Consider the following 26,142-nt stretch of genomic DNA (forward strand, 5'->3'; position numbering starts at 1 on the left):
CCAACCCCAGGAGAAATTAGCTTTCCTGGAAATTAAGAATGAAAGGGCTAAACTCTAGGCTACTTAACACTTTTACTATAGACAAATAATCTTTTGCTCCCAGCATTTTCTCCTACTCTCCTTGTTAGATGGGTTCTTACAGGCAGCCTGATGCATTTCCTGCTGCATCTCCACCCTGGATGGCACCCCGGTTTTAGCCAGCTCCCGAGATCTGGGCTTCAATCTTTGGACTCGCAACTGCCCTTCAGCCTGGAGAACATGGGACAACTGACTGGGAACAACTGACCGGGACAAACACCCCTTAGATGCCTTGCTGCCATCCCCAAATCCCACACCTCGCCTCACCTCCTGGCATGAACCCCAAATCTCTACGACCCTTGCCAGCTCGAAGCAGTTAAGAGGAGATCAGCGCCCCTTTTCCCACATGCCTTTAGAGGTGACTGCTTGGGGGGGGATGAAGAGGGGACCCCTGAACTTGGAAAATCCTGGAAGGAGAAAATCTTCAATTCTGTCTCAATAACTGACTTTGCCCCATGTCTTTTCCTTAAATGAATTTAAGTTCCAACTGCTTGAGGGGAATGATGCGGAAAGATTCCAATCTTTGATTCCCAACTAGCTAATGTAAATTACCCTTTGACTCACAAATCCTGGTCCTTTGAATTCCAATAGAAGGTCGGACCTGTCCAGCCCACCGGATCTGAGCCAACTTTGGGCTACACCCCAAAGCCCTCGAGCTAAGTCTCCGACTTAAAAGGACCACACTGGGAACCACTCTTTGCAGAGATTCCAAACATGGTGCCATGTGAGGACCTCTATCCACTGGACCCTCTGTCCAGTGCCCTCTTTATCTCTACCTTCACCTATCTCCTACTTCTAAACTCAATAATAAACCTCTTTTATTAATCTAGCTCTCTGGGCTAATAAATGCTTTTATTGGGAAGCCGCGCCGCTTCTAGACCTCATGTACCGCCGTATCCTTGCGCCGAATCTAAGGGGGTTGCAGGGGAACTCTGTTTGACTCCCTGTACCCCAAACCTGCCACTAGACCTAACTAAATTCATTTAGGTATCCCAAATGTAGACCTCAACATTCAGTTCCTGACCTCAACAGTAGCATAGGAACTACTCTGGCACTGGGGCTTCAGTGTTTTGTTGACTCTCACCTTCTTCCCCATAAATCCTTTCTCATGCTGGTAAAGCAGTTAAGAACAAACTTGACTCTGGCATGTTGGACAAAGATGCTTTGTTCCAGACATACTCTATTACCTCCCACACAGGGAGGAGGCAGGAAGAGAGAGAATCAGAAGGAGCTCCACAATTGGACATCTCAGCAGAGTTCTAAAGTTCTTTACTGGGATTTTCCTTTACCAAATGCTTTTGCTATTTTCCAAAATAACTCGAGGCACTTTCTGGTCCCTGAGACTTGTTGGACTTTAATTTTACCTATCAGTTAAATATAATTACTAATTGCTGTTTCTCTTATTCGGCTGCCACCCTAACTAGATAGCGGGATCCCCCAGATAATCCAGGCCACAAGAATGCTTTTCCTGAGCTTATTAATTAATCAATAAATATTTAATCACCTGCTCTATACCTTTGAGAATTGTGATCTGTCTGGAGGATACAAAGACTCCTGTGAAATCGCCACTTCTCTCATTCTATTGGGGGGATACAATATGCACATATATAAGCAAGTTCAAAATACACAAATATAATATGGGCTTTTTTCTTTTGGGGACATAAGTCAGAAGACATTCAGAACTATAGGGGATCAAAAAAAAGTTACATATAGAGTTAGTTCATTGCCTGAATTTAAAAATTAGGGATTCTAAGAGAGCAGCAAGTAACACAATAGAGCACTAAATTCAAGTAGAACAAAGTTCAAATGCAGTCTGTGAGACTTGGGTTAGTCACTTAACACTTTGCCTCAGTATCCTCCTCCATAAAATGAGCCGGAAAAGAAAATGGCAAATCACCAAGAAAACCTCAAATAGGGTCATGAAGAGATACAGCTGAAAAAAACTGAACAACAAAGAGAGAAAGATGATTGGGTGATACCATCCAAAATACAGGAACAGTCCCAAAATTTCTAAGGTGGAAGGAATCTCAGGGGCCTCAAGTCCACTCTGAGAACAAGGATCATTACAATCTCCCCAACAAGCAGCCAATTATTCTATTAAATTTCATCTTTAAAAAATTAGTTTGCAGAAGCATTAATGTTAATACCTGTATCCATAATGTTGATCCATCATCCTGCTCCCTTCTGAACAAAGACAACCTCACAAAAAAACAACTCTCATCATTAGCATGTATATAGTCCATTAAAAATATCCCCATATTGGTCATTACATTCCCTCTCTGGTAGGAAGTGCATGAATGCATGGTATGCTTCATTTTGGTTTACTATTGCATTCTTCAGAGTTTTAAAGTTTTTCATAATTGTTTTTTTCTTCAATGTTACTATCATTGCATAGCCTATACCCTGGTTCTGCTCCCTTCATTTTACTCTGCATCAACTTATAGACATCATCCCGGTTTCTTTTGAAACAATCCATTTTGTCATTTCTTATGGAACAATGCTTTCCATCCATATAACATAATCTGTTTCACCATTCCTCAAGGGGACAGCCCCTAATTTGCACCTTTGGGAATCACAAAAAAGAGCTATTTTTGCTTAAATAGATCCTTTTTCTCTTTGTTCTCTCTTGGAATATAGGTCTGGTAGGGACATTATCGGGTAAAAAACTATGCACAGATTAGTAACTTTGGAGGCATAGTTCCAAATTGCTTTCCAATAGGGAAAATTTGTAGCTCCCTCAAAAGTCTGATAGTGGGCTTGTTTTCTTTTTATTTATTTTATTAATTTGATATTTTTCTCCAGTTACATTCAAATCAATTTTTTTATATTTGTTTTTAAGACTTTTGAATTCTAGGTTCTCTCCTTTATCTCTACCCACAATTAAAAAAGAACATGTGAAGTTATGCAAAACATTTCTATAACAGTCAAGTTGTGAAAGAAAATATAACTCTCCCACCCTAATGAAAATAAAAACCCTCAAGAAAAGTTGTTAAAAAGAGAAAATGAAAGTAAGAGAAACAGATAGACATTCAGACAGACAGACAGAGAGAATAGCAATGACATTTATATCTGGTCATCCCAGAACATTGCTATTATTTTGTATATATTTCATTTCACTTTGCTTGAGTTCATGGAGGACTTTCCAGGTGTTTTTCCCCCTTTGAGAGCATCCTGCTCAATCACTTCCCACCAAACAATAATATTCCATCACAAACACATACCACACTTTGTTGAGCCATTCCCCAACTGATCTCAGTTTCCAGTGTCTAGCCACTACAAAAAGGGCTGCCACAAACATTTTTGCACATGTGGGTCCTTTTTTGTTTTTATGATCTCTTTGGAGTCCAGACCACTAGAGATACTGCTGGATCAAAGGGGGTGCACAGTTTGACAACCCTTTGTCTTGTCAATCTTCATAAATCTTATCCCATGTTTTCCTTTCCCCCAGGATTTTGCAATCCAGTGGTACTGGACACTTTGTTTTTCCTTAAAGAAGATACTTAATTTCCAACTCTGGGGATTTCCAAGGTGTTGTTCCATGCCAGGAAAGACCACAGCAGGAAATCTGAAGTGCATCCACAGGACTCAAGAGAAACATGAAAAGGAAAAACACAATGAACGACCACAGATAAACTGTATTTTAATACAGGGAGATGATACATGCTTTCCTTTGGAAGACTACTATTTCCAGGGGTCAGCTAGGTAGCTCCATAGGGCACAGAGTGCCACCCTTCATGTTAGGAAGTCTTTTCCCTGAGTTCAAATATAGCTTCAAACACTGACCAGCTTTGTGATACTAGGATAATCACTTAAGCCTCTTTGTCTTTTTCCTCATCTTTAAAATGAGCTGGAGAGGGAACTGGCAAATTTTTCCAGTATTGTTGCCAAGTAAATCCCAAATGGGATCATGAAAAGTCAGGCACTATTGTAACAAATGAACAAGGTTATCAAGGGAATTTAATAAGTTAAAAGATCTAGAGTAGTTTTTCTCTTTATTTTAATCTAATTTTTAAAATTAATGTCACCCAGGTTTCCTTTTTTTAAACCACGAACTGATATAAAATTTTACATCAGACCTTTCTATGCACATTATATGATTACAGTACTGTTAATCATTAATTAATATTAATTCATTAAGCATTAATCAGAAATTGAAAAATTAAACCATCAGTTTCATTCATGCAGAAGAGCAAGATGAGAGAATTTGTTCATCAGGAACTACATTACTGTGAATTTCACAGTCACATGATTAGTTTTTGGATTAGATGGACTCTCAAGGATACTAAACTGTGTTCTGTTTTTTTGCATAAATAATATCAATTTCTCCCTGGTGTAAGTTTAGTCATTTCATAACCCAGAAATGATTGATACATAGCAATATATTTGTATCCTCTATCTCTGCTGTTCATTATTTTGAGACAAGTAATAATATAAAGAATCATGGTATTGGGTGCTACTTAAATAATATAAAACATACTGTACACATATACTTGCTTTATCAATTTCCCTCTAAACTAGTATCTTTTTAAAATATCACCAGTAGTTATTAAAAAATAGATAAATAAATAGAGGGGAAAAAAATAAAAATAAAATAAAATAAAATATCACCAGTAAGGACAAAGTATACTATTAAATATGGCTTCCAGAACAAAGACCCTCTACCAAAAATCAATCTATTTACAAAATATTCTTATTTTTTAAAGTTTAATTTGAAACAAAATTTCTACATAATAATTGCAAATCATATATGATTTTCTTTGTTTCACCATCCTAGATTCTTCTAAATAAAAGTAAAACCTAGATTGGCCCTTAGGGCTTTGAGTTCCACTAGATTCTGTGGTTTCAGTTTTTAAATCTTGTTTTTTAGTGCAGTTATTTACTGGGGAAGGGAATTGTGATGGGCTGGCTGAACTGCTACATTGTCATTGAAAGTAGTCACCCAACCAGGAGCAGTTTCATTAGGTGAACTATGTTTGTTTGAGTTAGTAGAACTGAATGACAATATTTTTTAGGGGCTGGAGGGGGAAGTGAAGGGGAAGGCAAAGCAGAGTTGAATTAGCTCAGAAGAAACGCCAGGCGCACAAAATTAGAGAATCCACCCCAACTGTTCTAGGGGATTATTTTATCCGACCTGTGGTAGAACATTCAGAGTTCCCATTGGTTTGATCAACCACAGTCGGACACGTGGTAACTGGACTCTAATATAGTGATGTCATTTTGGTCCTTTCCCAGAAGGACGGCAACCAACCAGAAGTGGAGGGTATATGTTCAACAATAGAACGTTCACTAGTCTCCGGTGTAGGGACAAGGTTTCTTTGTCCCGATTTTGAGAGAGAGAGTAATTCTATAAAGTCTTAATTATCTTAAGAAGGGAAAGGGAAAGGAAATGGAATACACTGGGGAGAAAAAGGAAAAGGAAGATTAGGGAAGATTATCTTATCTAATCAAGGTGTCCCAAGGAAAAGTCTATACAGAGGAGTAGAAAGAGACAGGGAAAACTGGTCAAAAGAAGGAAGAATGTCCATATACACAATTTGGTACAAGGAAAAAGGAGGAAGAAGGGAGACAGAGAAATAAGAGAGATGTTAGATTAAGGGAAGGATTAGTCCTAAGCAAAACAAATTCTAACTAAAGATGTGCAAAAATATTTATAGCCACCCAGTCAAAAAAAAAAAAAAAAAAAAGACACTAAAGGTGGTACTGTCCAATTGGTAAATAACTGAATAAGTTACAACATACATGTTATAAAATGGAATACTTTTGTGCTGTGAGAAATATAGGGGATGGTTTCAGAGAAATCTGAAAAGACCTCTAAGAACTGAAGGAGACTGGTGTGCAGAATAAGGGGAACAATTTATTCAATGACAATATCTTAAAGACAAACAAGTTTGAAAGATGTGAGAACTCTGATCAGCACAACAGTCCAGAGAACTTGTGATGAAATATGCCACCCACCTCATAATAGGTGAAAGATTCAGAGTATAGAATGAGAAAAAAAAAAATTAAGTGGCCAATGGGGATTTGTTTTGTTTGACTACATGTTTGTGAAAAAAAAAAAATTCATTTGAAAGAGAGAAGAATGGGTGGAAGAAAGAGGGATAGTTTTTTTTTTTTTTCTGATTGAAAAGAAAAGTTTAATTTAACAAAAATAATATAAACATTTTGGAATGGTGATAATAGGCATTCCTGTTTTATCCTGGCTATTATTGGAAAGTCTTTTAGCTTTTCTCCATCACATATAATGTTTGTTCTTATATTTATTTTTTGTTGTCATTTTTAGTTTTATTAAATGTATATTATAATATATATTAAATATATATTTTAATTAAAGATCCATCTATTCTTACATTTAAAAATTTTTTTAAAAAATAAAATGTAAATGCTTTTTACTACTTATAATTATTAACATTATTATATTGATAGTCTTCCTTATGTTGAATCAACCCTGCCTTCCTAGGCATAGCATATGGTCCTTCTAATTTAGTAAGCTGCTTGCTAATATTTTATTACATTTTTTGTATCAATGGTCATTAGGTATATTGTGTTATACTTTGTTTTGTTTCTCTTGTTGATATGTAGATATCAAGACCATATTTGTAACATATGGTAAAAAGGTAATTGTTCTTTAATATTTGATAAAAATTAATACGTAAATCCCTTGGGCTTCAGGACTTTTTCTTTGAGAGTTCATTTATGATTTGTTCAAATTTTTTTTTTTCTGATGTTGGATTTAAGTCATCTATTTCTTATTTTGTTAATGTAGATATATTTTTGTAAGTATTCATTCTTTCCTCTAAGTTACTCTGTTTTGTTGTTATTTAGGCAAAATAGTTTCTTCAGTTAAGAGTTCTCTTTTTAATTTTTGGTATGGATAACTTAGTTTTTCTTTCTCTTAAAAAGTCAAATTACCTTTTCATTAAATTTTTATCCTTTTTTTCATGAGATTCTAGGTTTTAAAAAAATCCTTCAAAGATTTTTGTTTTGTTTTGTTGCTGAGGCAATTGGTGTTTTAGGCCAATTGAACTCAGGTCCTCCTTACTTCAGGGCTGGTGCTCTATCCACTGCACCAATTGGCTGCCCTTCAATTATTTTTTTTTTTATATCAAATTTACTAATCTTTTCTAATTTTCAAATTTTGTTTTGCCTTGGGAATTTTTAACTTGTTCAAGTTTTTCTAGTTGCATATAAACTCTTATTAAGCACTCACTAATTGCCAGGCACTTTGCTAAATGCTGGGAGGGGGAAGAAGAAAAGCATTCAAGGATACAAAATTTCCCCTAAGAAATGCTGCATCCCACAGATTTTGGAATGTTATCTCATACTATTTTCCTTTATAAAAATCCTTATTGTTTCTATATTTTTTTCATCATCCAGTTCTTTAGAATTATCTTAGTCTCCAATTGCTTTTTAATTCTTTTAAAAGCCATTGTGATTGGTAAATGTCTAATATTTGTCTTTTTCTGTTTTTTTGAAAGATATTTATGCCCCAATACATGGGCAGCTTTTGTAAAAGTTATATGTACAGTTCCTTTCTATAAAAGCCATTCACTAAGGGCCAAAATTCTGTCATCTCTGATTTTCTAAAGTTCTATTCAGATCTTTATTTGATTATTTTTTACTTGGATGTATCTCTATATGAAAGGATTACATTCAGATCCCCTACTCTTTTGGTTTTTACCTCTTGTAATTCAATGAACTTTTTCTTTAAGCATTTAGATGCTATACTATTATCATCTATGGTGCTCTTAAGCACAATAGATATAACAGATAAATAAATGCAAATCTAACTTCTCTTTTATCTCACTTATTGGTTTATCACATCTATATTTACCGTAACCTTATCTGAAATCACAATTGCCATGCTTGCTTTTCTCAGTTCATATGAAGCACAATGGGATTTTGCTCCAGTCCCTCATTTTAATTCTAAATGTTAAATGTTTCTTGTTAAGTGACACAGTCAGTGTCCTGTTTCATTCTTCTATTTTATCCTGTTTCATTCTTCTATTATGTTCTCTTTATGGGTGAATTCATTCAAGTCATCAATAAACCAATAAACATTAATGTACTATTCTGTTCCAGACACTGTGCAAAACACTGGAGATTAAAAAAAAAATCCATGAAATTTCTACCCTCAAAAAGGTCATTATCCAATGGGGGATGATAACATGCAAATAGAATATGTGCAGGATAAATAGGAGTGAATCTTAAGAGGGAAGACACTAGCATGAAGTAGAATAACCAAAAGGTTTCTTGCAGAAGATATTTTACCTGGAACTTAAAGGAATCCAAGAGGCAGCTGGAACGAGAATACAATAGGCACAAAAGGAAGACTCATCTTCCTTAGTTCAAATATGGCCTCAGACACTTATTAGCTGTGTGATCTGAGCAAGTCATTTAGCCCCAATTGTCTTGCAAAAAAGAAGAAAAAAGAATGAAAAGAAAAAGAAAAGAAAATGTTGAATCAGGAGACGGAGTGTCATATTTGAGGAATAGTTAGGCCAGTGTCCTTGGATCATCACAGAATAATGAATGGGGAGTGAGGGATAGATCACAGAATAATGAATAGGGGAGTGAGAGATAAAAAGTCTGGGAAGGCAGTGGTGAGCTTTGAAAAGACAAAGGGTTTTCTTTGCTCCTGATAATTCCTGATAATTATATACTCTCTGGCCCTTTTCCTTCTCTCTGCTTCCTCCAATCTTTTTACAAATAAGAAGGTGGGAGAAAATAGAAAATTTTCCTACCCTGTGACCTAAAAGCAAAAAGGCTTATTTCCTCTCTGTTGCAGTTATTCTCTTCCCTTTTCCCCAGTCCCTATCCCAAATATTTCTTCTTCCTTTTTAATTCTCCTTCACATTCCTTTTTCCAACATTTGGGTTTGTTTCACTTGTGATTACTTCTGTAACTATCCTGCTCACCAAGACTAACCAGGTCCTTTCAGAGCTACTTCTCCACTTTTGCTGTCCCCCCCCTTCCTCCAACTGGCAGCTGTGGCTCCAGGGGGCCGTACTGTGCAGCAGCAGATTCACGGTAAAACCTTTTTGGTGGAAGGGCTAGACCAAGCTGAAGGTAACCACCGTCCACCCAAAGCATGCGATGATGTTCTCTGATGGAATAGGTGGATGAGAACAATTTGTTTCAACAGTCCTGAAGCAACGTGTTATAGCACACAGGGGCTTGGAAGTCCTCTACTGCATCCCAGGCCCCTCACTTGTTTTGTGTTGTCTTGTCATTGGCTTTCTTCAGTGACTGGAAGACTGACTTTGGGCTACTCTCCCTCACCTAAATCCAATTCAGCCTGCAATGTCTTTGGCCTTCAAAATTATAAGACGAACAATTATCTCCCTCATCTGTCCTTGCTGCTTCCTGCTTCCCTAATGTGTTACTGTTAAAATCTTTATGCATGGTATACAATATTTATCTAGTTCAGATGAAAGGGGGATTCCTGGGACAACATCCATTATCCTGCCCTTTCCCCCATTATGTACCCTTAATTTTAGACACTTCCGCTACTTCCCTCTCCTTTCTTTCCCAGTATAGTTCCTTATGCCTTCATTTATGGCTTTCCCTTTAGGCCATCAAAATAAACAAAATCATTAAGAGGATCTGTTTTTACCTTTCTCTATGATCCTTAAAAAATTATAGTCTTGAGAACTTATTCTCCTACTAATCTGCTAAACAATTTATCTACACATTCTATTCTAATTACAACACAAATACATATAGCTTTCTATGTTTCTCTTGGTGTCTGCATTCTTTTTTTCTTTTAAAAAACTTTTATTATAGCTTTTTACTGACAAAACATGTACATGGGTAATTTTTCAACACTGACCCTTGCAAACACTTCTGTTCCAACTTTTCCTCTCCTCCCCCTTCCCCCGATGGCAGGTAGCCCCACACATAATGTTAAAAGTAAAATTAAAAAGTTAAAATCACAATATATGTATACATATTTATACAGCTATCTTGGTGCACAAGAAAAATCAGATTTAGAAAGAAGGTAAATAACCTGGGAAGAAAAACAAAAACTGCATTCTCATTTTAAATATGTATTTAGTTCAGGCTTTTTCATTAGGAATGCTTAGAAATCTTTTATTCCATTAACAATCCATCTTCCCTACTTTCTTTCTCCCTGTCCTCTCTCCTAGTAGGATTACATTTACATTTCACTGGATAGATTCTTTTTGGTTATAAGACTTTATTTTGCCTTTTGGAATTTCATATTCCAAGGTCCCCTTCTTTATGGAAGCAGCTGAGAGCCTTGCCTTATATTTCACAAAAAAAAAATAAATTTGAAGCCTTTCAAATTATCTCTTGTTCTCATCTCAAAGCAGAGATGCCTTCTGTCACTTCTCTTTTAAGTCCTGATTCCTCCCTTCCTTCCTGCCAAAAAATATCCCTACGTCTTCCCCATCCTCAAAAAAACTTTGATTCTTCTATCCTTGCTATCATTCTATATTTCTTCTGCCGTTTGGGACTAAACAGTGAAGCAAAGTGTGGCCTCTCACAGCTCAGTGACCTTTTAATGGGTATGTCTGGAATTTACTTACACAAGCACATGCTGTTTCCCTTCAAAGACAAGTTTTCTGAAGGAAAAGTGTCCTGGGCAGCGCCGACCCCCACCTACCTCCCCCACCCCCGCTTGCTCCTTGGGTTAAGAGAGACCGATTTGCTCTAGAAACAGTGGGCTGAAGCAGGTATAGCTTTGGTTGGGGATAGAGTTAGACCAAATGATCTATGATGGTCAAAGATGAAAGCCAGGAAGCCGGGGCACGATCCGGAGGGGACATGGTGCTGGCCAAGCCTGCCTCAAAAAGGCCATTGCACCAATCTAAGTGCAGAAGTGAGGGAGGGTCAAGAGTGTCATGTGTCAGGCTTCTGACAAAAAGACAGGGTCAAGCTTAAAGTTACAACTTGTTTAATGCCAGTTACATTGCTTTACATGAAAAACTTACACTGTTCTCTCAATATATACTCTCCACCTTTTGATGCAACATGTGGGACAAGCCTCCCGCTCTGTGGACTGGCCTGTATAAATTCTGGAGGAAGAAATTCCCCACTCTTCCCCAAACCACCTCAAAACTGTACAACTTAATAATGTCACAGATCATACATGGAAAATACAATATTTCACTTTTTTGTTGTCTCATTTACAAGTTGAATTCAGCAGACACTGGACAGCCAATTGTTTTGCACAATCAATGACACAAGATTCTATGCACAGATCTAGGCATGCATACAGCTCCCCCTCCCGCCCCCACACGCATGGAACCAGCGAGACCTTGTCTGAGGGCAGTTCCCTGAACTTGAATTCCTTTGGCAACTGCACAGGGCAAGGGATGGGGACAAGGCGGGAGTTGGTTTTATCATTGAAAAAAAAACAAAACAAAAACAAAAACAAAAACTAAAAAATATATATATGTATATACACACACACACACACACGCACGCACACACATATACTCGTATTTCTTCTCCCAGCAAAGTCTCTTTGGTGCCCCTGGGCAGTCAGGTAAACTTCCCTAAGGATTCTTGATGATGAATGATAACAGGGCCTAGAACAGAACTCACAGCTTCAATGGCCTTTCTTCCCAAGGCTATGAGGCTTGGGTAAGAGATTAATTCCATTGAGAAGATACTCTTACTGCCTCTGATTAGGTGTGGGATGAAATTCAGTTTCTCAGCTGTCCAGTTTAATCACGTTTGATTTTAAAAATAAAAATTTTAAGAGGCATAAAAAAAACGTGCACATTCATCAGCCATTAAAAAGAGCAAAAACCTGAAAAACTCTGTGCAGAGACCTGGCTGGTTATTCCCCTTTATTATCTGCTTTGCTCATGCTTTTCTGAGGCTAAATTTTATGAAAATCATGAGTTTCAAACACATGAAACAAACCAAAAAAAAACTACCACAAACACATACGTATATACACACACAGACACACACATATGGGAGGGCTCAAGGAAAGTCCCAGAGCAAAGGAAACATTTCAAAAAGTAGAGCTTTCCAATAAGTCCAAATAAAATTCTCACCTGTGCTTTGAATATTCTCTTTTTAGCTTAGAAGCAGCTGCACAGTGTAGACCCAAGAAATAGGTGAGACCTATATTTGAAATATAACCTAAGGCATTGGGGATTGGCATTCGAGCTAGGAAGGCGAGCAAACCTGGGCTTGTTGGCAAAACCCATCCTTTTCTCCACCTCGGTGTTGTTTCCTGCCAGCGTACTGCTCTACTTGACAATGCTTACGGTTGCCCTGTCCCAGTCTTCCAATGGCACAGCTGGCTAGTGGAGCCTCTGGATCCCCAGGGAACGGGTGGCTGCCTGGTTTCACCCGCCTTTCCCAACATGGGGTTTTCAGAGTACCCTGAAATTCAGGGCAGGAGTGGGGACAGTCCTTACAAGTGACCAGCACCAAAGGCATCAAGTCTCTCCTGGTGGCTTTTTTCTCCCCACCTGGTGCTCTTTCCTACTACAAGAACAGGCCCTCACGGGCTTAAACCTCTGAGGTAGGAACTGCTGTGACAGGCTGCTCAGTTTTGACCTGAGTCACAGAAGTCTGGGCCGTGTCACTCCAGCTTAAAAGGTAGCTATGAGAGGGCATGGAAGGGAAGGCGAAAGACTGAAAGGCTCAGATGGTGGTTTGGCTACAACAGGCACCCCGAGGTTGGCCAAAGAACTGCCCAAAGGATAAGGGTGGAGGAAGAGCCAGGCACTGTATTTCAAAGATGTTTTTACCTAAAGCTCTAAGGAACACACATTAACTATAATTTGTCAGGTCCAAATTGTCCAATTCTTTCCTAAAGAGACTGCTCTTCACTGGAGTCTTTATGCAGGAGTTTGAATTCCAGATTGTCCTTACTGAGCTCTTTAATCAGAACTCACATGTTCCACATGGTTGGGTAGAGTCTATTGAAAGGAACAACCAAAACAAGGAAAACAAGAGACAGAACAGACTGACATCCAGTAACAGTGGGGATGAAGGCAAAATGTACAGCAGGACTGAGGATGAGCACATAGCGGGGAGGAAAGGAATGCAGGAATTGGAAGCAATATTTTCTTTTTAGAAGCTCAAAACCATATAAACTGCCCTTCCCAAGATCCCCACACTGTACCACTCAAAGCACCAAGAACCCCATCTGTCCAGTAGGAAACAAAAGAATTAAGATTTCACTCTGAAAAGTAAAAATGCTTTTCTGAAAAGCTTTGATCTAATAAAGATAAAAAAAAAAAAAGCTGGTGTCCGGATTCATAAACACATGATGCCCTCTTTTTCCATTCAAAAGAATGACAATTTGAAATAACTGTTTTCTTTGATAGCAAATCCAACCCAATATTACCTCATCCTTAAAAAAAAAAAAAAAAAAAAAAAACCACCAACCCCCCACCCTTTTTTTGACCACGTGGTGCTATGACCAACGTGGCAATAGATATGGTAGGCCAAACATCCCTCGGTTCTGCTACAACTTTCACACACTGGTCATTTCTCCCCATAAGGCTAAGACATACAGAGATGAGTTTTGAATGGGTCACATTCTCAATGATATTGTTTCCTTAAAAAGTCATTTTAATTGAGCTGCAATGAAATCATTTCTTCTGCTGTATCCGTGGAGGCCTTCGTGCTTGTTAAGCCCTAAACAATTTAAGTGCTGGATGTCGCCATTGTGTTTTAAGCTGGGTGGTTATATCTGCCAGTAGAAGCTGTCCCACCTACACAATTGCCACAGGCCTTTGGTGCTGACAGTTCGGAGCATGTGGCGTGCACTGGAGAACACAGTATGGCATTTCACTCTTCTTCTGGATGGTCACTTCTAGCTTTGGCACCTTCTTGGGGCTGGAAATCCCAAATCCCAGTTGCGAATCCCTTGAAAGGTTACTGTTTCCCAATTCCTGTCCCATTTTACATGAAAAAGTTTGGCCCCAAAGGGCCTTGGCTTCCAGAGCTGTCCATTTAAATAGAGGGGTGTGGGGCTGCCATGACTTTAAGGTCATGTGCAGTCTGACTTCTCCCCTGACCCCTAGTCCCCATTTCCCCCAGACTACAACAATGACAAAAAAGGAAGAACGTTTGTTCGCCTCTTCTCGGAGATGATGGAGCAGAAGAGGTAACCTTGTTCTCAAGCTGAGCTGGTCCTGATCACACCAGTCCTGTCTGGTGTGTGAAATGGAGATGCTGTCCACTCTGGTTCTCTTCTGTTTGCCCTCTGTGAAGGATGGGCTCCTCCTAAAATCTGAGTGGTTCCCCCCCCCAATCTTGTCCCCTTCCCAAATACTGTTCAAAAGAGTTCACAATCAGGTATTTAATAAGAATCTTGAAGGTTTCTCCAGGTCCACCTACCCGCCCTACCCCTTTTATCTTCCAGCTGATAATTGGGGTTCCGACATGCACGTTGATTAGTGGTTTTTCCCTGTACAACGTAGTGTGGTCCTGGTGTTGGGCTTGGAGAGTTACCGGATTCTAGTGAAGAGATTTAGGACAGATACAGATTCCTAAAAATAAAGAGGAGAAAAGAAGGTTGAACCAGCAACTATCAGCATTTGTTAAGCATCAATGAAGCACATTTGGTCTTAAAATAAGCAAGAACTTTTGGACAACTAGAGTTATCCAACAATGAAAAGAGTTGCTTCAAAAAGTAGTCCCATTTCTTCAAGAAGAAATTAGATTGAGATTGTGGACGAAAGAAGAATTTAAGAAAAAGATTAAATGATCTCTGAAAATCCTCTCCAATGTAGGGAGATTCTATGATTTTTTTATATAGTGCTTGCTAGTTTTCTATTTTCACAAATAAATTGTTTTCTTTAGAATTTACAATCCTATGTATTTCTATATAGTGTCTTCTAGTTTGTATGACCTGAAACACCCATTATATTTCACATCACAACCAGGAAAGTGGTAAAACAGGTGTTATTGTTCTCATTTTACAAATGGAAAAAACAGAGCTTTAAAGAAGTGAAATCACAGCTAGTAATAGATCTGGACCTGAATTCAAGAATGTTAAGAGGTAGATAGAACTTTTAAGGTTGTTTGGACCATCCAATTAATGTCTATTTCTCAATCTTTTCCCATACTATACCTTTCCTCTTCTTAATTCCAGCCAGTAAACTTGTCTTTATTTTTTTTTTTTTTACTGTCTCAGATAATAACTCAGTAACTTCTTAGCAGAAGAACCAATTTATTCAACTACAATGATAACTTCTTCATTAGAAAGGCTTTTTAGGTGGGGAAAGTATAAAAAAGTAGAATGTTAGAACCTCAAAGTTGGAAAGGAGCTCATGAAACCATGTGATTCAATAGGTGAATGTATAATAAGGCTTTAGCTAGAGCAAAGGGGATAATTTTGAAGGACATGTACCCTTGTTAGTCTAATCAACCACAAAAAGCCACATAAAGCAGTATGACAGAAAAGAAAATGCTGAACCTGAAGTCAGAAGACTTAAATATGAATTCCATTTCTGCTATTTTATAGCTTTGTGACTTTATGCCTCAGTTCCCTCTTTAATAAAAGGAAGAGTACATTAGATGAGCTCCAGACTCCTTTTCAACTAACAATCTATTTCTCCAAGAATAGTAGCCACACTCTGGGAGAGATCAGCAGCTTAAAATTGATATTTTCCAGATATTTTCTTCCATGCTTTCCCATTCCTTAAGGGATAACAGAACAACTACAAGAACAAACCTTGTAGGATAAACAAAGAGAAGAGTTTCCTTAACTGTTTTCCCAGTTGTCTGCCTTTGGGTTCCGAGCTTCCCAAAGGTCTCAAGAAGTGAAAAAAAAAATCAGTTCTCCAACAAAGACTAAAAATTTTCATTTCCAGTTCACATGAAAACCAGAAAGAATTGTACTGTGACCTACATGGCTTGCAACATTTGTATTTCTGATTGGGACATTGATGCATTGTTGGTGGAGTTGTGAATGACTCCAACCATTCTGGAGAGCAATTTGGAATTATGCCCCAAAAGTTATCAAACTGTGCATACCCTTTGATCTAGCAGTGCTACTACTGGGCTTATATCCCAAAGAGATACTAAAGAAGGGAAGAGACCTGTATGTGCAAGAATGTTTGTGGCAGCCCTGTTTGTAGTGGCCAGAAACTGGAAAATGAATGGATGCCCATCAATTGGAGAATGGTTGGGTAAATTGTGGTGTATGAATGTTATGGAATATTATTGTTCTGTAAGAAATGACCAGCAGGATGAATACAGAGAGGCTTGGAAAGACTTACATGAACTGATGCTGAGTGAAATGAGCAGAACCAGGAGATCATTATATACTTCAACAACAATACTGTATGAAAATATATTCTGATGGAAGTGAATTTCTTCGACAAAGAGAAGATCTAATTTAATTCCAATTGATCAATGATGGACAGAATCAGCTACACCCAAGAGAAGGAACACTGGGAAATGAGTGTAAAGTGTTTGCATTTTTGTTTTTCTTCCCAGATTATTTTTACCTTTTGAATTCAATTCTCCCTGTGCAACAAGAGAACTGTTCGGTTCTGCACACATATATTATATCTAGGATATACTATAACTTATTTAACATGTATAAGACTGCCTGCCATTTGGGGGAAGGTGGGGAGAGGGAAGGGAAAATTCAGAACAGAAGTGAGTGCAAGGGATAATGTTGTAAAAAATTACCCAAACATATGTACGGTCAATAAAAAGTTATAATAAAAATAAATAAATAAAAAGAAAAAAAAATTTGTATTTCTGTCACAGCCAAGCTCTAAGTGCAGGCTGTTCTCCACCAAGAACAAAGGTAAAGGAGCTTAAAAACACTGCTCCACTTCTCAGTCTGGCAAAAAGAATGAAAAGTTTCTTAAAAAATGGAAGGACTTCAATGTGGGAAAAAAAAAAGCAGACCCCAACTTATGTGAGAAAGTAGGAGCATAAAAGAATATTACAGAAAGAAAGGGAAGCAGAACATAACATTTAGAACCGAGAGACAGATAATGTTTTTCAGAAAGAACAAGGAGCTTGGAAAAAGTAGTTATCTGTCATCCAATAAAATAACATATCTATAGGTGCTATCAGGTGAAAAATCATCCAGGAACAGTAAGAAGTACACAAAAGCAATGGCGTAAAAATAGCACCTTGCTAAGGCATAAACAGAAGCAGGTATTTGTTGACCTGATAAGAGAGAGAGCTACTTTCGAGAGGAGCATATATCTAATACTTGACAGAGAAAGTCCTAAAAATTGGATGACTGATCCACTGCTGGCAATTTTCATTAGTAGAAATCACACTCTCAAGAGAAACCGAAAAAATACTGCTAATGATTATAAAACCCTTGAACAATAAAAGGGGACAAGTGATATTTTCATCACTGTTGTCCATAGGAGGCAAGGAAATCAGAAGAGAAAGATACATTTGGAAGATGAAGAGCTAGTTAAGAAACTAGTGTTGGGGAAAGACATTTGGTTTTCTGGACCATATCTTAAAATAAGAGCCATGTAAAGCTTGTGACCAAGATAGAGATAGCTCTAGGTTCATAGAAGACAAAATTAAAACCAGGAGCAAGTAAAGTCATAACATCAGTTGTTTATAACAAATGGAACAAAGTATGGATAAGAAAGATGATGAAATAACAATCCTGCTGTGGAGGAAAATTTTATGTGATAATTACTGGTAAGACCTAGTTGAGTGGGATCCAGAACTATGGTAAGGTGTGATTAAAAAAAAAGGGGGGGGGGAATAGGTAAAGAGGTATGTGTGCATAGTGGATTAGCACTATTTATTATACATTAAGAAATTTCTTCATGTGAAGAAACTAAGAAATTGGAATGGGAAAGCATGGAAGAAAATATCTGGATGAAGATAAAGTCTAGCAGAAACAGAAGCAACACTCTCAATGGAGAACACTATAGATTACCTGGACCGGAGGAAAAAATATGAATTATGTGAGAAATGGGTTATAAGTCTATCAGAGGCATGATGTCATAGTGTTGGTGGGGGTAGTTGGGAAGAGGGTGTAGGTTTGGACTTATCCAGAAATCTGCTGAGCTTTTCTCTAACAAAAATAGAGAGGTAATAATTTCTTGACTTGCTTTACTGCTAATTTCATCCTTCAAAAGGTAGGGAGGAAATTTTATTCCAAATCTGAGTTTTACCCAACTATTTGTGGAGGTTAGAAATAAAAAAGAACCCTGGGAGATAGCGATCACCCTATCTTAGAGTTTGAGATGTTATACCTATTATCCCAAGGATTGAAAAACAGGAAAAGTCCTTTCAGGAAAGATGTGAAATTCTCAAGAATGAGATTCTAAAGACAGACAGAAACAATCATGAAGAAAAAGTTTAAAGTTGAAAAGAAACAAAAATGAAATCACAGATAAAATTGATATATGTGACTAATGAACTACTGTCAGTAACCTCTGAAAAACTGTGGAGAATTGGGAAGGGTATTTAAAATGTTAGAGAAGAATACATGTTTTGATTTTCAAAAAAAGATAAGAAAATAGTGAATGTAAGTGAACTTCACTTAGGATTCCTAGCAATATTCTAGAGTATTTTATTAACTATATGACTGGTAAACATCTAAAAAGAGAAACAATGATCACAAAGAACCTTCATGGTTTCATCACAAGATCATGGCAGACTAATCTTATTTCAACATTTTAGATATAATTTACTTAAATATTTTTAGCAAAATATTTGATAAAGTCTTTCATGCCATTTTAATAGAAAAGACAGAGAAATAGAGGCTAAATGATAGTACAATTAGGAGGAGCTGGTTGAATTGTGGACTCCAAATATAGAAATTAATGGTGTAATGTCCTATTTTAAGGCAAATTATATTGGAGTGCAAAAAAGATCTGTGTTTGACCTTCTGTTGCTATCAATGAATCAGATAAAGGTAAAGATATTTTCATGTAGCACAAAATTAGAAGGGATAGTTACCACACTGGATACCAGGGACAGATTCAAAAAGATTTTTATAGTTTAAAACATGGATATACATCTAATGAGATGATGTTTAAGCAAGGATCTGTTAAAGTCCTATACACAGTTAAAAAGATCAATTCATAAATATAAAATAGGAGACTGAAAGGTGGCTACATAACAGACAGAAAATGCAACATGAGTCTACAACCAAGAAAATTAAAGTGATTCTTGGAAAGGAACAGGGTTTAGACTTGAGATTTTATTAGAATAAGGAAAATCCTGGGTGATAAAAAAAATAATCTTACTGCCAACATAGGACTTTAAAAAGTCTTAGAGATGCCTAGCACAGTGAGAGATTAATTTACTTGCCCAGGGAAGCAACCAACTGGGAAAACATCTTCACAGTTAAAGGTTCTGATAAAGGCCTCATTTCCAAAATTATATAGAGAATTGACTCTAATTTATAAGAAATCAAGCCATTTTCCAATTGATAAATGGTCAAAGGATTTTCAGATGATGAAATTGAAACTATTTCCACTCATATGAGTGTTCCAAATCACTATTGATCAGAGAAATGCAAATTAAAACAACTCTGAGATACCCTACACACCTGTCAGATTGGCTAAGATGACAGGAAAAAGTAATGATGAATGTTGGAGAGGATGCGGGAAAACTGGGACACTGATGCATTGTTGGTGGAGTTGTGAATGAATCCAACCATCCTGGAGAGCAATCTGGAATTATGCCCCAAAAGTTATCAAACTGGGCATACCCTTTGATCCAGCAGTGCTATTACTGGGCTTATATCCCAAAGAGATACTAAAGAAGGGAAAGGGACCCACATGTGCCAAAATGTTTGTGGCAGCCTTGTTTGTAGTGGCTAGAAACTGGAAAATGAATGGATGCCCATCAATTGGAGAATGGTTGGATAAATTGTGGTATATGAATGTTATGGAATACTATTGTTCTTTAAGAAATGACCAAGAGGATGAATACAGAGAGGCTTGGAGAGACTTACATGAACTGATGCTGAGTGAAAAGAGCACAACCAGGAGATTATATACTTCAACAACGATAACTATATGAGGCTGTATTCTGACAGAAGTGGATTTCTTTGACAAAGAGAAGATCTAACTCAGTTTCAATTGCTCAATGATGGACAGAAGCAGCTACACCCAAAGAAAGAACACTGGGAAATGAATGCAAACTGTTTGCATTTTTGTTTTTCTTCCGGGGTTATTTTTACCTTCTGAATCCAATTCTTCCTGTGTAACAAGAGAACTGTTTGGTTCTACACACATATATTGTATCTAGGATATACTGTGACATATTTAACATGTATAGGACTGCTTGCCATCGGGGAGGGGGTGAAGGGAGGGAGGGGAAAAATCGGAACAGAAGTGAGTGCAAGGGATAATGTTGTAAAAAATTACCCTGTCATGGGTTCTATCAATAAAAAGTTATACTTATTAAAAAATATATATTTTATTAAAAAAAAATTTACTTGCCCGGGGTTGCAGAGGCTATTACTTCAGATCAGAACACACTCTGAAAGGAACCATAGAACCCAAAATGTAATGTGCAAGGTCCAATAAAGGTAAACTAAATAAATTCCCTCATTTTACATATAGGAAACTTAAGGACCATTTTTAAAAAATAACTTTTCAATTTATTCCTAAACTTCTGAATCTTCATGTTCTCTAAAAATGAAATTTTTTTTAGGTTTTGGGGTTTTTTTTGTTTTTTTTGTTTTTAACAATCCTCCCCTTTTTTTATCCAGAATTTCCATCTACCAGGATGACTCAGAATAGCAAGTTCATTTTCTAAGTCTGTTTTCTTTTGACAAACATCAGCATATTTCAAGACTATCTCTAAACAGTATATTCCTAATCTACTTTAGGCACATTTAATCACATATACTTCGAAATGTAGTTATATGTACATGCAGGGGACTGAAAATCCACAATTTTTATTAATACAAAGAATGGCATACTTTATACTTCTAATGTGAGTGTACATGAGGATGGGGGGAGAAAATAACTCTGCCCTAAATTAAGCTGTGGCTCTGTGACCCTGGTCTAAATCAGTCACTTGTTTTCCTAACTCCCTTGGCTCACTATTTCATAGTAGAATCATGCAGTAAATTCAACTTTTATTTAATATCTAGCCTGACTTAAATCATAAGAACTAAATTTTATTTAGAGCCAAGAGTTATTCTGTTCCATCGCCAGGCAAGTCTGAAAATCCAAAAGAAGTTATTGCAAGATAAGTGTTGTTCCACTATTACCTGTTGAAACTCTATCTGTCCTTCAGGACCCAGATCTCATGATATTTCTTCCAGGAAGCCTTCTCTGATTCCCCCAGCTGAAAATGCTCTCCTTTTCCTAAGAATGCTTTATAGTACTTTCTTCATTTCTTTTATGTGGCATTTGGTAAAGATGTGTCACAGTTATCTGTACACATGACTTATTTCCCTTTCTTGATGTTGAATTTCCTGAAGGCAGGGATAGTATCTTATTTATTTTTCTATGTCCTCCACTCTTTCCACTTAATAAATGTTTATAGAAAAAGTAATATACACATCATTTATTCATTCAAAAATCACTGATTAAGCATCCACAATGCACTATTAGGCATTTATGGAAAATAATTAGTAAATAATTACGGTTAATGTTTATGTCATACTTTTGTGATTTATAAAAACTTCATATATACCCTCTGAGGCATGTGTATGCAAGTACTATTATCTCTACTTTACAAATCACATAACTGAGGTTTAGAAAGATGAAGATGGCAGAACCAAACTTTGTAGCTCTAAGGCCAAAATTTTCTCAACACACTGTACTCTTATGGAGAGTACTACCTACACACTCCCATTCACACACACTGCAGCAAGAAGACAAAGGATGTCAAAGTAGTAAAAAGCAGAACAATGAAGATGACATAGAGACAGGATAGTATTACACATCCAGACAACATGAAGAGGGATGAGGCAAGTCCAGATAAGCTTTTTTCTTTCTTTCTTTTTTTTTTTTTTTTTTAAAGCTAGACACATCATAACTCTTGAACATCTTAGGGAGCTTGTGAGCCTGACAAGGAAAACATCCAGACCATTCTACCATAATATACTTTACCTTCGTTGAACGGGTTTTGCTAAAAACATTCCAAAATCTCAGAGTCTCATCTCCAGCACCTGTAACTATGGCCTCTCCATCGGGAGACATTGCCTGAGGAAAGGAAGGGAAAACACATTGGTATCAATTTATTCTTAACAGTTCTACTCCTATCAACTGTTAGATATGGGTATAAATTCCATTCAAACTCTTCTCTTTCTTGGGGCTAGGTACAGGCTTAAATCCTGAGATATCAAGGGGGAATTAAATCATAATACCACAGTTATAATTTTCCCTTCCTATATCTTAATACTGAGATCTCTACAAGCTCAGTCTACAATTATGTTTAAATTTCTGCTAGGAAAGAAATGGAAAAGATCTTAGAAACTCAGCTGCAGAAAATCTCATTAGGTCAGATAAGTTCAGTTACCCGCCGCCTTCAAGCAGGTGAACTTTTAAATTAGGGATGAAAGATTACATTGAATTCCCAATCCCTATATTTATGCACACCTGCATTTTTGATTTCCTTCACAAGCTAATTGTACAATATTTCAGAGTCTGATTCTCTTTCTACAGCAAAATAACGTTTTGGTCAGGTATACTTATTGTGTATCTAATTTATATTTTAATATATTTAACATCTACTGGTCATCCTGCCATCTAGGGGAGGGGGTGGGGGTGGGGGGTAAGAGGTGAAAAATTGGAACAAGAGGTTTGGCAATTGTTAATGCTGTAAAGTTACCCATGTATATATCCTGTAAATAAAAGGCTATTAAATTAAAAAAAAAAAAAAAAAAAGAAAAGAAAAAAAAATAAATTAGGGATGAAAGATTGCTGATAAAAAATTGTTATTTCAGTGATACTCAAGGCAGGAGTTTAATTTTGAAACTGTTCAATTTGAAGATAAAAAAAGAAGCATAGCCATGTTTCCCAGTCTCCACAGAATGCCAGGAAATCAGAAAGATTCAGAAAGATTTGAGTTCAAATCCAACCTCTGACACTAGTGGATATGCTGGAGGAAATTGCCATTGGGGAAATTAATCCTTACCTAAAACAAAACAGATTCTTTGCATATTTGCATAAAATTTGTATACATGAAATCAATTAAAAAAAAAAAAAACAACAACTTAAAGAGACACCATGGTATAGTGGATAGAGAGCTGGGCTTGAAACATATCCCCAGGATTTAAATTGTGTCTCTGCCACTGGACAAGTTATTAACTCTTCCTTTCTTTAGGCAACAGTGAAAGTCATTATTAGCTGCAAAGAAAACAATCTACTACAAGATTGTTATTGTCCTTAGTTCTAGAAAAGAACAATGACATCAGGGAAGGGATGCCATGACATGCAAGTGAATTGGATTTAATGAAGAAGAGCTGGACAAGGTCACCAGCCTCACTTTCCCTTTGGAGCCATCTGGGTCCAGTGGTCAGGTACAGATCAAGAGGACTGGAGGTGGGCCTGGATGCAGGGGGAGACCCTGGTCTTTTTAAGTTAAGGTCTTCCACTGAAGCCACACTCACTCAACCAGTGATTAAGACTAGATAATAATTTAGGCAAACAATCTCTTTCATCTAGTCCCCCCAAAACCCCAAATAAATAAATGATATAAGAAGATTAGAAATGTAGGAAAGGGCCAGGCTGGTAAAGAGCTTTGAACAACGGAGGATTTCTATTTGATCTTGAAGGGGACTGGGAGCCACTGGAATTGAATGAATAGGGAAGTGAGATGGTCAGATCAGAACTTTAGAAAAATCACTGACAGCTGAGTGGAGAAAGGACTGTAGTGGGAGATCAATCAGCAAGCTATAGTCCAGGTTTGAGGTGATGAGGGGCCTGAAGAATAGTAGCATTAGAAGAGAAAAGGGAGCATTTATGAGAATATTAAATAAAATCAATAAACTTTGAAAAAATATTGGGATTTGTGTGGGTTGTCAGGAAGTGGGGAAGTCTTGGTAGGGAGAGACAGTTCAGCTTTAGCCACACAAAGAACTCCCTAGGAGCTCCCCACATTAAATCCCAAGTCCAGTTCCTATCCCTGCCCCTATTCAAAAAAACTTAATAAGAGGGAGATTTTTTTTTCCTACCATGAAAAAAGACCTTATTTAATTAATTTTGTGTCAAGATTTCCCTGGCCCTCATTTATCAAAATTAAGTCAGAGAATCATAAACTCTTTAGAGTTGTAAGACACATAAAAAGGTCACCTAATACAATATGTCTGAAGCATAAAAAATGCTTCTATTGTAATGTTTCACAAACCAGCTGATATGGAGAACCTGCCAAATATCTGTATCTATGTGTTTTTTCTTTTTTCCCACCAGACTCAGCCTGGATGTGGTGATTGAATGGTCAGGAAAAAGGGAGTCAAAGTGAGAAGAGTGGGGCTATCAATTTTCTAAAAAATAATATCCCCTTCTTCTTGTGCAGCAAGATAATTATATAAATAGGTATGCCAATATTGGATTTACATATATTTTTACCATGTTTAATCTATATTGGATTACTTACTATCTAGGAGAGGGGTGGAGGGAAGGGGGAGGGAACAAGGTTTTGCAAGGATCAATGGTGAAAAATTAACCTTGATATGACTTGAAAATAAAAAAGCTTCAATTAAAAAAAAAAAAAGGAATGATAAAGTCCAGGAACAATATGCCGTAAAATGTTAAGTAAAAGGAAAAGACTACAAGATATCAACAACAAGTGGTCACCTTTTTTTTTGTTGTTCATTAGGATAGATATAATAGAGATATAATTCATTATCACCCAAGGTGGCCTATTCCATTGTTGGAGGGGGAGGAAGAAAGGAAAAAAGTTTTAAATAAGTGCCTGCTCATGTGCCAGTCATTATAGTAAATGATTTATAAACATTACTTTACAATCATATTCCCATTTTATGTGTAAGGAAATTGAGGCGGCTAGAACTGAAGTGATTTGTCTGGGGTCACAGAACTTTATCTAAGAACACATTTGATTTTAGATCTTGACTTCAGGCCCAATGCTCTATCCACCTTACTGCCTCTAACACTTTTCTTCATATTGCTTCCATCTAATTTCCCTTGCTGGTCTGAGTTTTACCATCTGGGACTAAGTGAAGGAAGTCTAGTCCTTCAAGACAGCAATTCAGAAATCTAAGTATTCCATCACATCATCTGTAAAGAGTGATAATTTGGTTTCCTCATTCCTACTCTTAATTCCTTTAATCTCTTTTTCTTCTCCTTTTGACAAAGTTAGCATTTTTTAATACAATTTTGAATAGTAATGGTGATAGTGAGCAACTTTGTTTCACTCCTGATCTCACTGGGATTGGTTCTAGTTTGTCCCCATTACATATGATGCTTGCTGATGGTTTTAAATAGATGCTAGTGATCATTTTAAGGAAAAGTTCATTTATTCCTATACCCTCTAATATTTTTAATAGGAATAGGTGTTGGATTTTATCAAATTCTTTTTCTGCATCTATTGAGATAATCATATAATTTTGTTAGTTTGGTTACCGATATAGTTGATTATGCTACACGTTTTCCTAATATTGAACCAGCCCTGCATTCTTGTGGTCACAGTGTATTATCCTGGAGATGACGTTCTGTAATCTCATCGCTAATATTTTATTTAAGATTTTTGCATCAATATTCATTAGGGAAATTGGTCTATAATTTTCTTTCTCTGTATTACCCTACCTGGTTTAGCTATCAGCACCATACCTGTGTCACAAAAGGAAAGCAATTCAGAAATCTAAAGACAAGCTCTCCACTCTTATCTGTGGAATAGCTTCCTAGCTGGTCTCTCAATCTCCAGGTTTTCTCTTTTTAATCTGTTCAGACCAGGTTCCACACCCTTGCTCAAAACCTTCAATAACTATCTCCCTATCCTTGCCTTTAGAATAAAGCAAATGAGAGGATAGGGTGCTGGACCTGGAGTCAGGAAGATCTGAGTTCAAATTCTGCCACAGAAACTTATTTCTTCTTAATATACATTTACTTAAGTGACTGGCTGCCTCATCTGCAAAATGGAGATAACAATAATATCTATATCCCAGGGTTGTTATGAAGATCAAATGAGGTATTT

General features: G+C 37.0%; 1 protein-coding gene across 2 annotated transcripts in view; it reads right to left on the reverse strand.

Annotated features, from left to right (window-relative positions):
• Positions 1 to 10,976: 10,976 nt before the first annotated feature.
• Positions 10,977 to 26,142, reverse strand: part of FZR1 (fizzy and cell division cycle 20 related 1) — an 88,899-nt gene continuing 73,733 nt past the window's right edge. For both annotated transcript variants that reach the window (XM_031947884.1, XM_031947883.1), the window contains exons 13-14: positions 22,098 to 22,190; positions 10,977 to 14,564 (exon numbers count right to left, since the gene is read on the reverse strand). In XM_031947884.1, coding sequence (XP_031803744.1) covers positions 14,523 to 14,564; positions 22,098 to 22,190 — 135 coding nt within the window. In that variant the 3' untranslated portion in view covers positions 10,977 to 14,522. The remainder of the gene's footprint in view (positions 14,565 to 22,097; positions 22,191 to 26,142) is intronic.

This window comes from Sarcophilus harrisii, chromosome 1 (assembly GCF_902635505.1).
Source record: "Sarcophilus harrisii chromosome 1, mSarHar1.11, whole genome shotgun sequence".
In the NCBI taxonomy this organism is placed as follows: Eukaryota; Metazoa; Chordata; class Mammalia; order Dasyuromorphia; family Dasyuridae; genus Sarcophilus; species Sarcophilus harrisii.